General features: G+C 57.7%; 1 protein-coding gene across 1 annotated transcript; it reads right to left on the bottom strand.

The window, feature by feature from the left end:
* Positions 1-2547: 2547 nt before the first annotated feature.
* On the bottom strand, positions 2548-11383 carry CKM (creatine kinase, M-type). The gene is made up of 8 exons (XM_046684471.1): positions 11230-11383; positions 9016-9226; positions 8154-8308; positions 7578-7710; positions 5473-5644; positions 4292-4415; positions 3607-3796; positions 2548-3080 (listed from the first exon to the last, which is right to left on the bottom strand). The coding sequence occupies exons 2-8, from the start codon at positions 9206-9208 to the stop codon at positions 2902-2904; spliced, it is 1146 nt and encodes a 381-aa protein (XP_046540427.1). The 5' UTR covers positions 9209-9226; positions 11230-11383; the 3' UTR covers positions 2548-2901.
* Between the last annotated feature and the right edge of the window lie 1201 nt (positions 11384-12584).

Below are 12584 nucleotides of genomic sequence, written 5' to 3'. Positions count from 1 at the left end.
ATGGCTGGATCCAGGCAGCAGGCTATCTCACCTCTGCTTTTTTTAGTGTGAGTTCCATTCTGGCAGTTTCATCCAGTGGGCACTCCCGGGTCGCAAAGATGACCCCAGCAGTTCCAAGCTTTCATTCCTCCAGCTTGGTTTCTGCAGCAGAAAGTTCATTGCCAACTTCCGGCGAAAGTCTGGAGACAGACTCTCATTGGCCCACATAAGTCATGTGATCATCCATGAACCAGTCTCTGTGACTCTGGAGTGGCCCAGCCGGTACCTAGAGCTGGACTTAGAGGGGGCTCCACAAAGGACAGGCAAGGTGTTGTGAGCAGAAGGGAAGTGGGAGCTTGGTCGACTTAAGCAGTAGAGGGCCATCCAGTATAGGATGGCAGGGCTTGTTCACCAGGACATTGTGGGCCAAACTGAACAAGCTGGGCTTTGATTCTCGGGCACTGGGGAACCATGGAGGGTTCTATGCAAGGAAGAGACTTAGAACTGTCTCAGTTGCCCATTTGGGGCAGGTAGAGTCAACCCTCGTCTTGTTCATGGGGCTGATAGGAACTCAAATGAGAAACGAAGGGTAGTGAAGATTGAGTGGTCCGTGGGAAAAGTTCAGGGTCTGGGGCAGAACCACATTACTGTCTTAGAAGTGAGGCCGGGATAGGGATCTGCTGAAAGGTGTTTATAGTTGAGAGGGCAGGAAAATGCGCTGTGGAGGTGAACCAAGCGTGTCTTGAAGTCTCAATCCCTAAGGGCTTTCTCTGTGCCCAGCCCTGTGCTGGGGACACAGAGGTGACCGAGACAGCCCCAGCCCTGCCCTCGTGGGGCTCACAGTCCAGGAGGGGAGGCACCTATATCCTCACTGATGGCCCACAGTGGGCAAGGCTGGTGTAGGGGAGCCCAGGGGCTGAGGCAGTCCAGAGGGGGCGCCTGCCCCAACCAAGGAGGGCTTCCTGGTGGAGGGGCATGCATTCTAGGCAGAGGGAACAGCCTGTGCAATGGCTGGGAAGCAAGAGAGCACAGGACCTTCAGCGAACGTCGTAGGATGCAGGGTGAGTAGAGAGTCCCTGAGAGATGCTGGCAGAGCCTTGAAGGTCGTGGAGAGGAACCTGGGCTTTCTTCCAAGGGCACTGGGGAGCCATAGTGAGGTTGTGAGCAAAGGAGAGGCAGGGGCAGGTTTGTGCTGTGAACGGAGGGAAGCAGGCAGGTCAGAAGAGCAGGGAGGAGGTCGGGGCGGGACGGAAGGTGAGGTGAGAAGGGGTGGGTTTAAGGCTTATGGGGCGCAATGGGCAGGACAAGCGTGCTAGCTGCGAGATCCCCGGACTGCGGGTTTGGCTGGCTCCCACCCTCCCCGCTGCAGTGTTTGTGGTCTGTGTGGCCTGGGAGGTGGAGCTGGAGTTAGCGATGGGATCTGCAGTTGGGGACAATATTTCAAGGGACGTCCCAGCGTCTGACAGGTCCTGCCTGCCTTGACCTTTGGGGTCTCTTCTCGTTTCAGTAATGTCTCCGGGAACTCTTTGGGACATTCCCTGGGCCTCAGTTTCCCCTCTGTCCAACGGAGAGTAGATTTCTTGATCCCTAAGAGCTCTTTACCTGTGTGACTTAAGGTTTGAAAAAGCGCCTCCTCCAGGTCGCGGAGGGCTCCGTCTTCTTTACTCTGCCTCACGTTTCCTTCCGAAACCTTCGCCTTCTTGGGGGCCCACCGTGTGCCCTGGCGGATAGAGGCCTCAGCCTACTGGGGCCCGTAGAAGTGATTGACGTGGCCAACACCCAATACGTGTTCAGATTCTTCTTGACTTCTATTATCGGGGCCCGCTCCGCCCACGGCCCTTTCCTGGGACCGAGCTCTCCAGAAGGCCCGTCCCCAAAAACTTTACGGGAGTGCTCTGACCCAAGCCCCAGTCTGGAGGAGGAAAGAGCTGGAGCAAAGACACTGAGGTGGCAATTGCTGGGTGTAAGGAGAGAAAGTGTGTATAGGAATCATGGGGAAAGAACTGGAAAGATGAGCCTTCAGCAAAGGGTACACATTGCAGTTTGACCTTGAAGAATCGCAAATAATAGGAGTGCGTTCTAGGAGGTGCGGGGAGCCATGGCAGGTTCGTGAGCCAGGTTAGGGAAGTTGAAAAGACTGGTAGCAGCTACAGAGGGATGAAGTCACGCAGCACAGAAGGCGGCCAGTGAAAAGCATAATGAGGTATATACGATGAGATGCACGGGAGGTCTCAAACTGGAGGCCCGGGGGCCACATTCAAGTCTTAGACGTTTTCTTGGGCCTGCATTTCTCCCTGGAGTGAACCCTGTGTTAGAGATCTGAGCCTGAGTGATCGGGAGCCGAGTTTGGGAAGGGCCCAAGCTTGGCTATGTGACACTGAGCCACACCTCTCTGGATCTCAGATTCCCCCACGGAGCCTTACAATTTTTGGATTTGACTCTGTCCCCTAACCTGGCTTCATTTTAGAGATGTGATAAAAGATGCCTAGAAAGGGCGAACCACTTCGAAGTCACACAGCGGCCACTTGCAAAAGTCTCTCCTCCCTCCATAAGCATCGCACACAAAGCTAAGGCCACCATTGCTTTTATTTGTTGCTTTGAGTGGAGAAAAAGCACCAGCCCCAGATGCGCTGGGGAGCTCCACCAGCCAGAGCTCCAGGTGGTGGGCGGAGCTCCGGGAAAGGAGAGCGCGTGAGGGAGGCTTCCTATTGGCCAGAACCCAGAGGATGGAGCCCATTGGTTGGAATTGTGGTTGGAATCGGAACTCCGAGATGGATGGATAGAGCCCCGGGTGGACCCAACCACGATCGGGCCTCCGGAGGAAAGGGGCGGGGCCAGGGACGAAGGGGCGGGCCTCCAGGGGGCCCGGGCCTCCCGGGGGCTGGGCCTCCAGCAGTCGGCGGCGGCGGGCAGGCGGGGCGCCTACTTCTGGGCGGGGATCATGTCGTCGATGGACTGGCCCTTTTCCAGCTTCTTCTCCATCTCCACCATGAGCTTCACACCGTCCACCACCAGCTGCACCTGTTCCACCTCGGACGAGCCCAGCCGGTCGGCGTTGGACACGTCGAACACGGAGCCCACGGCGGCCGTGTCCACGCCCCCTGCCGAAACAGGAGGCAGGGCGTGAGGAGGAAGCAGACGTGCAGGGGCGGGGTCGGGACGCGGCCCCCGTGCCAACTGCGACAGCCGCATGTATTGAGTGCCCACTGTGTAACAGGTTGCGTGCACGCAGAGCACCTAGACGTCTGTCTATTCAAGCTCCCCCGTCTCCGGCTTTGGGTACCTCACCCCTCAACCATCCAACAAGAAAATATAGCATGGTGGGTAAGAGTGAGCTCCGGAGCCAGGCTGCCTGGGATCGAACCCCCACCATCCTCCTCTTTACAGATGGGAAACTGAGGCCCCTAGGAAGCCGGGGACGTACACAAGGTATATTGTACAACCATGATGCTGTCATATTGACTCCTATGAAATAAGGCGTGCTGATGGCCATTTGCAGAGATAGAAACTGAGGCTCACAGAGCGGCAGCCTCCCCGACCCCAGAACCCGCAGGGATGCCCCCGCTTCCCTTCTGCCGCCGCAAAGGGCGCGCCCCAGACGCCGCGTGCGGGGCCGCGGGGCCGCACCTGTGCCCCGTTTCTGCAGGCGCAGACGTTTGAGGATCTCCTCGAACTTGGGGTGCTTGCTCAGGTGCGCCAGCTTCACGTGCACGCCTCCACGCAGCCCCGTGCCCAGGTTGGATGGGCAGGTGAGCACGTAGCCCAGGTGCTCGTTCCACATGAAGGGGTGACCGGCTTTCTTGAAGATCTCCTCAATCTGAGGCAGGGGGAAGAGGACCAGGGGTCAGTGCCAGTGGGGGTCGCCAAACACACGCGCGACCGGGAGGGCGTTCGGAGGGACAAGGCGTGAGGATGTGAGTGGGGGCGAGGTTCCGAGGGGGCGGGGCTGGAACCCAGGAGGGAGGAGATTCTGTGAGGAGGGGCCACATGACACAGACAGTGCAAGCATTCCAAGGGTGCTGGGCTCGAAGATGCTTTGGAAGCAGGTTCTTAGAGGCAGAGCCTGAGCATAGGGGAAGAGCCGGGTTCCAGGGGGCGTGGCCTTGGAAAGTGGGTGGGGCGAGTGCTGGGGGCGGGGCTTGGGCATAGGGAGGAGCCAGGGCCCGAGGGGCGGGGCCTTGGGAAGTGGGGGGGGGGGTGCTGGGGGGCGGGGCTTTGGCATGGGGAGGAGCCGGGACCCGAGGGGCGGGGCCTTGGGAAGTTGGGGGGCGTACAGGGTGGAGTCAGAAGTCAGTGAGCGGCAGGCCCTCACCTTCTGCAGCCCGACGCAGAAGCGGCGGAAAACCTCCTTCATGTTGCCCCCCTTCTCCATAGAGATGACTCGGAGGTGGTCCTCCTCGTTCACCCACACCAGGAAGCTCTTGTTGTCATTGTGCCTAGGGTGGGGGGCAGCAAGAGGCCAAGGAATCAGCTCCGCGGGAACCCCATTCCTCCCTCTTGCAAACACATGCCCCCCGCCCTTGGGCAGCGGGCCTGTGGGGCAGGAGGCGCGACATCATCGGCTTCTTCAAAACCGCAGAAGCTTAAGCCTGCGGACACTAACGGTCCCAGGGCGTGTGAAAGCTCGAATCCTGGGATCAAGGGCTTTTAGGGTCTTAAGTCTTTGACTCTTAGAATCTCAGAATCTTTAAAAAATAGATGCCTGGAATCAGAATGGATAAATCTTGGAAATCCTACATCTGGTCTCAGGACAGACAACCTTCCCATCACATTGTGACATCTCTGGAACAGAGTCTTAGCGTCATAAAACTTCAGGATCTGGAAATGTTTGAAACCACGGAATCACAGAATCTGAAATGAGTGGGATCTGAGGACCTAAAAATATTTAAAATCTTGAAATCTTAGACTCATCCAATCTGGCCAACTTAGAACCCAGACGCTTCAAACCGTTTGAAACCTAGATTCTGGAAAACTTTTTAAATCCTGCCTCTGAGAATCAGGGATTCAAAGATTCATGGAAAGCCTAACTAGCAACAATAGTTAGTGGTAAAGATCATACTAACAGCCGAGATGGACTGGCACTTCCTGGATACCGGGTGCTGTTTCCAGTACATTACGTAAGTGAGCTCATTTAATCCTCAGCTATGAATTAGTGTGATGTCCATTTTACACAGGAGGAAACTGGGGCAGAGAAACAATAAATAATGCACCCAAGGTCACACAGCTGCTAAGTGGCGGCCCTGGGATTTGAGCCCAGGGAGTCTGGCTCGAGCCTGAGTTCCTAACTGCCACCTCTCTGGTCCAAGTTTCCCAAAATGTGACACACAGATCACAGGGAAGGCAGGGGCGGGGGGGCAAGATCATTTTCTGGGGCACTTGGCAAGGTCATTATTTGTAGGGTCTTGACATTGGTGGAGGAGTGAGGAGGAAGGTGAGGGGGGGACAGGAGGGGGTTGGGGGGAAGGGGCTGCCCTGGGACAGGGGGCACCTCACCAGATGCCACGGGCGTCGGGCCAGTCTCGGGCCATGCCTGAGGCCAGCAGCAGCGGGGACACGGGCTTGTCGAACAGGAAGTGGTCGTCGATGAGCTGCTGTTGCTCCTGCTCCGTCATGCTCTTCAGAGGGTAGTACTTCCCCTTGAACTCACCCGTCAGGCTGTTGAGGGCTGAGGGGCCACACGGCAGCGTGGTCAGCAGCCTGCCCACCTCAAGCAGGGTGTGGGGGCCCAGGGACCCCTCACTGCTGTCCCTAACAGGCCTGGACCTTGGCCCCGTGGAGGTCCTAAAGGCGACTATACGCGATGTAAACCCAAATTCATGACATCCCCTGAAGCATGCTCCTCCCCTGTCTGCCCGGGTCCCCGGAACAGCCACCCCAAGTGCTCAGGCTGGAAAACGTGGACTCTCCCTTCCCACCCTGCCCCTCGCATCCAGTGCACCGGCAAGCGACACTATCCCGGTGCCCACTCCAGAAAGTCAGTGTCTCAGGAATTTGGGGAGCCATCAGTCAAAATTACTATCATACAGTATATATAGGATTCGCATATATTCCTATGCATAATAATTATACGTTTTGTGGATAATAAATATATGTATATATGCATAATATTTACATAATATATACATATTTATATACATTTTATACATTACTATATATATACTATATGTATACTATACTATATATATATACTATACTATGCTATATACTATAGTATATTGTTAAAAATAAGATATGTAAACTTACAATTGACTAAATTATACTTAAAACAAAGGTAATAAATCCTCAAAACTATCACTTCCTAATTATTCTACTACATTTACCATCATCTATATTCTTGAAGCCACTTTCATCTATCATATCTGTGTGGCGGAAATACTATATAATGATTTGCTGCCTGGCATCTCTTTGCGTCTCTTCCCATCTCTGTATGACGTCACGTTGATAACTTACAATTGGCCGTGGTGGGAGAATTTACCCCACAGAAATTGGCAGCCATTGCAAATCAGGGCTTTTTTTTTTTTTTTTTGAGAGCCAGTTGTTAAACATTTACCGGAACAACCATAGTCCTATTGGTTTTACCTCCAAAACATACCCACTCTTTCTCTGCATCCCATTGCTATCCCTCATCCCTTGCCTGGACCACTGCGGTTGTCCCCTCCTGGTCTCTCTGCTCCTTCTTTGCTGGCAGTCTTTTCCCCACTCAGCAGCCAGAGGGATCCATGGAAGTCTGAACCAGTCCCTCCTCTGCGCGCCACCCTCCCATGGCTTCCACCTTCCAACAGCCCACAGGCTCTGCACAGCCTGCCCGCCTGTAGCCCTCTGTCCTCAACTCCTCCCCTCTCCCCCTCGCCCGCTCGGCTTCAGCCACTCAGATCTCCTTGCTCTTCCTCCAACACACCTTCCCACCTCAGCGGCTTGGCACTTGCTGTTCCACCTGCCTGGAATTTTTCCCACGGCAGGCTCCTCCTTGTCAATCAGGTCTCAAACCCTCCTTTCTAAGCTAGCTCCCCTCCGTCATCCTCTGCCACACCCCTTGTTTCGTGGCTTCATGGCACTTTGGAATTATCTTGTTCTTTGCTTGATTGGTTTCTGTGTTTCTTCTCATCTCCGCAGCAGGCTAACAGCCCTGTGAGAGCTGTGACCTTGTCCATCTTATTCACCTTGGCGGCCCCAGCTCCCCACACAGGGCCATAAGAACCGTAAATGTTTGCTGGATGGATGAATGGTTGGATGGATGGATAGATGGATGCATGCATGCATGGATAGTTGCGTGCATGGGTGCATGCATGGGTGCATGGGTGGATAGATGCATGCATGGGTGGATGCATAGATGGTTGGATGGATGCATGGATGCATGGATGTCAGGACTCCGGTGCAGGTGGGCATCTGCATGGATCTGTTCAAGGCCCCTCATGTCTTAACAGCCCCCCAGACTTCCACCAGGGGTAATACTGCCAGCTGTCACTCACCAAGCAGCCATTATTTACCAAGCTCCTTCCGTGTTTTGGGATATGGGGGCCCAGGGAGCCAGAGACCTGCCCACGGAGGAGCAGAGCCAGAGCTGGGTGAGCCCAGGGTGGGCAGGGTAGGGGTCTCACCTTCCACGGAGAGTTTCTCCACCGCCCTGCGCTCCCCGCGGGAGCAGTGGGGGGGCAGCGTGTAGCCCTTGATGCTGCGGCCAGTGCGGACGCGGCTGCTGAGCACGTAATGAGGGTCCAGATCGTCTCCACCCTGGAGGACGGGTGGGGGTCAGGGCCTGGTGGACCCTCCTGGGCGCGCCTTCCCAGCTGCCCCCTCCCCAGCAAGCCCGTCTCCCCCAGATCCTCCATCCTCTCTGGCTCGCTGCTGTCTTCTCATCTGTCCCTATTTTTTTCTCCAAACCTCTCTTCCCCCCTATTTCTGTTTCTCTTCTTCTCTCTCCCTGTCTGTCTTCCCATCTCTGACCCTCTCCATCCTCTCTCTGTGCCTCTGTTTCTCCCTTCTCTACATGTCTGATTTGTGCTTCTGCCCCCCCCCCGTCTCCTTGTCTGTCCCTGTGTCTCTCTGTCCCTCTCTCTCTTCCCATCTCCCTCTGTCTCTCTCTCCATCTCTGTGTCTCTGCGTCTCTCTCCACCTCCGTCCTGCTCCCTCTGCCCTCTGTCCCCCAGCCCTCCCCTCCGCTGGGGGCAGCCGACCTTGAGGTTCTCGTGGTTGAGGTCAGTCTTGTGCTTGTCGGTGGGTTTGTAGCCCCCATGCCGGTCCTGGATGATGGGGTCGAAGAGTTCCTTGAAAACCACGTAGGACTCCTCGTCACCGGCCACACAGCCCACGGTCATGATGAAGGGATGACCTGGGGGTGTCAGGGTGGGGTCAGAGGTGCTTGTCCCCAGCAGGGAAGGCCTGGGTTCCCGGGTCCAGTGTAGTCTGTGTGTGCGTGCACGCACGAGTGTGTGTGTGTGTGAGCAGAGGTTCATTTAAGACCTCTGGGTCAGAAGTGAGAAGGCCGAGGGTTGGCAGGACAGGGTGGGAAGGCTGGGAGAGGTCAAGGTGGCATCTGGGGTGAGAGAAGAATGCTGGGGGGCCCAGCAGAGCAGGAAGGGAGTTTCAGGGGGCCAGTGACAAGGTACGAAAAGTATTCCCATTTCAGAGTCCCCAAATCCTGGAGGCTTTGCCTAAAAATTTTCAGAACCTTCAACTATCAGCTCCCACAGATAAGCAGAGGCTTAAAAGATCCAGTTATTTCCGAGATGGGGAGAGAGAGGCCGGGAAAGAGAGAGCCTCTCCCCTCGAGGCTACGATGAGTCGCAGGCGAATTCGGGGAGCGGAGCCCCTGCCACCACTTCCCCTCGCCCTCGCGGGGGCCCTCGGAGAGCGAGCACAGCACCAATAGCACCCCCTGTCAGGTCCCGAGAGCTCACTTTGTGTCGGGCGCTGATTCCGATGTTTCCATACCAGGGGGGCCCATTTTTTAGGTGGGGAAACTGAGGACCCAGGAGGTGGGATGGAGGCCTGGCAGCCCCTCCCTGAGCCCCCACCTCCTCCCTGTGACGCGCTTACCTGGGTTGTCCACACCTGTCTGGATGACATCATCCAGAGTGAAGCCCGATGGAGTCTCCTTGTCGCGCAGCTTCTTGTAGATGTCAAAGGTCAGCGCCTTGGCCATGTGGTTGTTGTGCTTGCTGAGGTCCGGGTACTCCTCTTCGGGCTTGTAGTTCAGTTTGAACTTGTTGTGGGTGTTCCCGAACGGCATGGCGGCGGTGTTGGGGGCCTGGGGGGGGCAGGCCAGGAGAGGAAGGTCAGCCTGTGGCCAGCAGAGACCAGCAAGGGCACAGAGCCGGGCATTGAGGGTCAGGCCTAACTTCTGCGCTGTGTGACTTGGAGCAAGAGGAAGCCCCCTCTCTGAGCTCTTGCATCTTGACAAGATGCATCAGGAGTCTCAGGTTAGGATCTTGGCTCTGCCAAATCCTGGCAGGTGACCCTGGTCTAGTGACCTTGCTAAAGACTCAATTTCTCCAGCTGGAAAATGGAGAGGGGAACCCCTTGGGCCAGAGTAGTCATCGCGGTATGAATAAGAGTATGGGTTCTGGAATCAAACAGCCTGGGTTTGAGTTCCAGCTCTGCCATTTACAACAAGCTGTGTGACCTTAGGCAAGTTGCTTAACCTCTCTGTGCCTCGAATTACTCATCTGTAAAATGGGGATCGTGAGAGCACTCAGCTCATGGAGGTGCTGGAAGGATTAAATGAGTTAATTATATAAAGCGCTTGGAATAGTGCCTGGCACACAATAAGCATTATTTTGCTCAGCCGTTATTATTATTATCATCATCATCGTTATTTTCAAGGTCTCTGTGAGGAGCTGGAGAGAAGGTGGACGGTGTTGATGGGAATGAGTGTGTGACCAGAGAGGGGACAGCCTCTCTGCCACGGTTCTTGGGTGCTCAGTCAAAGAGATGAGGAGCAGCGTGGAAGGGAGGGCCAGGCGCCTGGCCTCACTCGTTTTGCTGACAACTCTCCCAGGGCTCAGGTGAGAAGAAAAGCTCAGCCTCTGGGGTCGACAGGGCTGGGTTCCAATCCCACCCATGCTGTTTCCCTGCTGTGTGACCCTAGTCCAGTGGCTCAGCTCTCTGAGCCTCTGTCTCCTGTGAACTGAGCCTTCCCCTTGGGATTCCCAGGCGGATTCTTCGAATTCAGGCACAGGTCCCGGCATGGGACTGGGAACTGGTACCCAGAAGGGATGGCTGCCGTTCTTGTTATTATTTTTATTTGCAAGACCCAGGAGGGAGGAGGGACCCTTCAGCGGCGGTGCTGGGGGGGGACCCTCTCTCCCGGCTCCAGGAGTGGGAAGCGGGGAGGATGATGGGAAGGAGACGGGGACCCAGGCGGAGGCCTCAGGCCGTGGGGGATGGGGACCACGAAGCCCTCTGAAGCCGCTGTCCAGGGCCTGGGTTTATTTTTAGTGGCTGGCAGGCTCCTCCCCGCCAGCTGCCGCCCCCCGAACCCGCTGCCCACATTCCAGGGGCTCAGCTTGCGCCAGCTCAGCAGGCCGGAGACAGGTGGGCCAGGACGGCTGGGCGGACACGCATCCAGGCCCTGGGGCTCAAGAGCTCCCAGCCCAGAAAGACCCCTTCGCAGGGCGTCCCCACCCCCACCCCCAGGAAAGGGCCCTGAGCCCAGGAGACACGAGCAGAAATAGCCCCAGAGCCACACACGCTCACATCCCCCCAGATGCGATCTGGGACCCCCAGATCAAACCACAAAGTCACAGGCACACACCCCCGGGCTCTGGGACACATGCAGGATACAGGCACTCCCGGGGGCCACGGAAAGTCAGACACAAGGTCGCACGGCTGTGGGACACAACAGGGACCCACAGGGTTGAAACCCCAAAGAACCCACAGCGCCCGCCCTTGTGGACCTGGACGGGTGAGGCGCAGGCGCCTCGCACGTCTGGTGGCAGCCCGTTTCTGGAGACAAAGCGTCAGGAACAAGGCTGGGCCCGCAGCCCCTGCAGGGGATGACAGCTGGCAGCTGTCAAGACTCCTTTGTCTCTGGGGTCCCTCCCCAGGACCCTGGGCTGCAGAGGTCGCGAGCCCCAGCGGGGGGCTCGCAGGTGGAGGGGATGCCCAGACAAGAGGTCCATCTTCCTGCACACCTGTATGCAGGAGGATGTCGGGCAGATCCCCGAGACCCCTGCCAGAGCCGGGCGGGTCTCTGGCCCCCGTGGACACCCCCACTCTGGCCCCCACCCGGAGTCCCACCGCAAGCGGTACCTGGCTGGGCTGTGCTGAACGGGGCTGTCTCTATCCTGGAAGGTGACACTGACCCGAAGGATGGGCCTCCAGCCCTGGCCTTATATAGGGGGGGCCGGGCTGTGCTATTGGCTGGGAGGGGCTGCCCCCAGGGAGGGGGCCCCCGAGAGCAGCTGAGCTGCCCCCCCGGTTCCCTGGGCACCGGGCCCATCCTGGACCCAGGCATGCCTTGCGTCCAGCCCCATGGCCTTGTATGGGCTGCCCCAGGGGCTGGGCCCTGGCCACCCCCTCCAAGTTGATCCCCCGACCAAGTGCTGAGTCGGGCTGGCGGGGACAGCTGGCCCCCAGTCAGGGACACGAGACGGTGGCAAGAAATGTCCCAGGCACGTACAGGCCTCTCTTCGGCCAGGGTGGCCTTGACCCTGGGAAATGGCAGTGTGTCCTGGGCCCTGCACGTGGGGATACCTCGCAATGGCCCCAGGAGAGCCAGGAATCTGGATTTCCAGAAGAGGAAACAGACGTCCAGAGAGGCCGTGACTTGCCCGCTGTCACCCGACTATAGGGAGCATATGACCAAAGCAGGAGTGGGAATTCAGGGCAGGCTGACCCCAGAAGCCTGTGCCTGGATGCACTTTCCTCCTGGGGAGTGAGGTGGGGGAAACTGAGGCTGGACGGAGCGGAGGAGATTCCAACTCAATGCCGGGGTGGGAGGCGGTGGTCGCCGCCCCGCTGCAGTCCCCGTCCCTCCGGGAGGTTTCCGCTCTGGAGGGGACGCCCCGGGGACTCTGCCGGGAACCGGGGTTATTTTTAGAGCGCGCGCTGCGCTGTCTCCTCTGCCGGAGGCCGAGCCCCGCGGGATGGGGGCGGGATGGGGGGCGCGGGGGCAGGTGTCGGGGGAGGGGTCGCCACGTGTCCGGGTTAATTATAACCGGCCGGCTCGGGTGTCCCCGGCCTCGCCTCCTTACAAGGGCAGCCGCGGGCCCGGGAGGCGCCGGGCGCGCAGGGCAAGGGGGCTGGGTGGCGACTCGGGCGGAGCAGGAGCTACGGGCGCCTCGAGTGTGTGACCGAGTGTGTGACCGAGTGTGTGACCAGGGGGGACCTCAAGGGCTGAAGAGGGGATTCGGTGAAAGGGGGGCCTACAGGAAGCTGCTTCCTCCGCCTGGAAGGCGCCAAGATTTCAGGACGAGCGAGCCCAGGGAGCCCCCAGGTTTGCAACCTAGAACAGAAAACTCCTTTCCCTCTGGGGGTCCTCGCTCCTCCCGGGGTCTCCATCTTTTCTGGCACCTCCTGGGTCTCCCCCATTTCTTCCCAGGCAAGTCGGGGCTGACCTGGGGAAACGGGGCTCTCTCTGCTAGAATCTCCCTAGACTCCTGGTG

The sequence above is a fragment of the Equus quagga genome, chromosome 13, assembly GCF_021613505.1.
Source record: "Equus quagga isolate Etosha38 chromosome 13, UCLA_HA_Equagga_1.0, whole genome shotgun sequence".
Taxonomy (NCBI): domain Eukaryota; kingdom Metazoa; phylum Chordata; class Mammalia; order Perissodactyla; family Equidae; genus Equus; species Equus quagga.
This window is presented reverse-complemented; position numbering and strand designations above follow the sequence as displayed.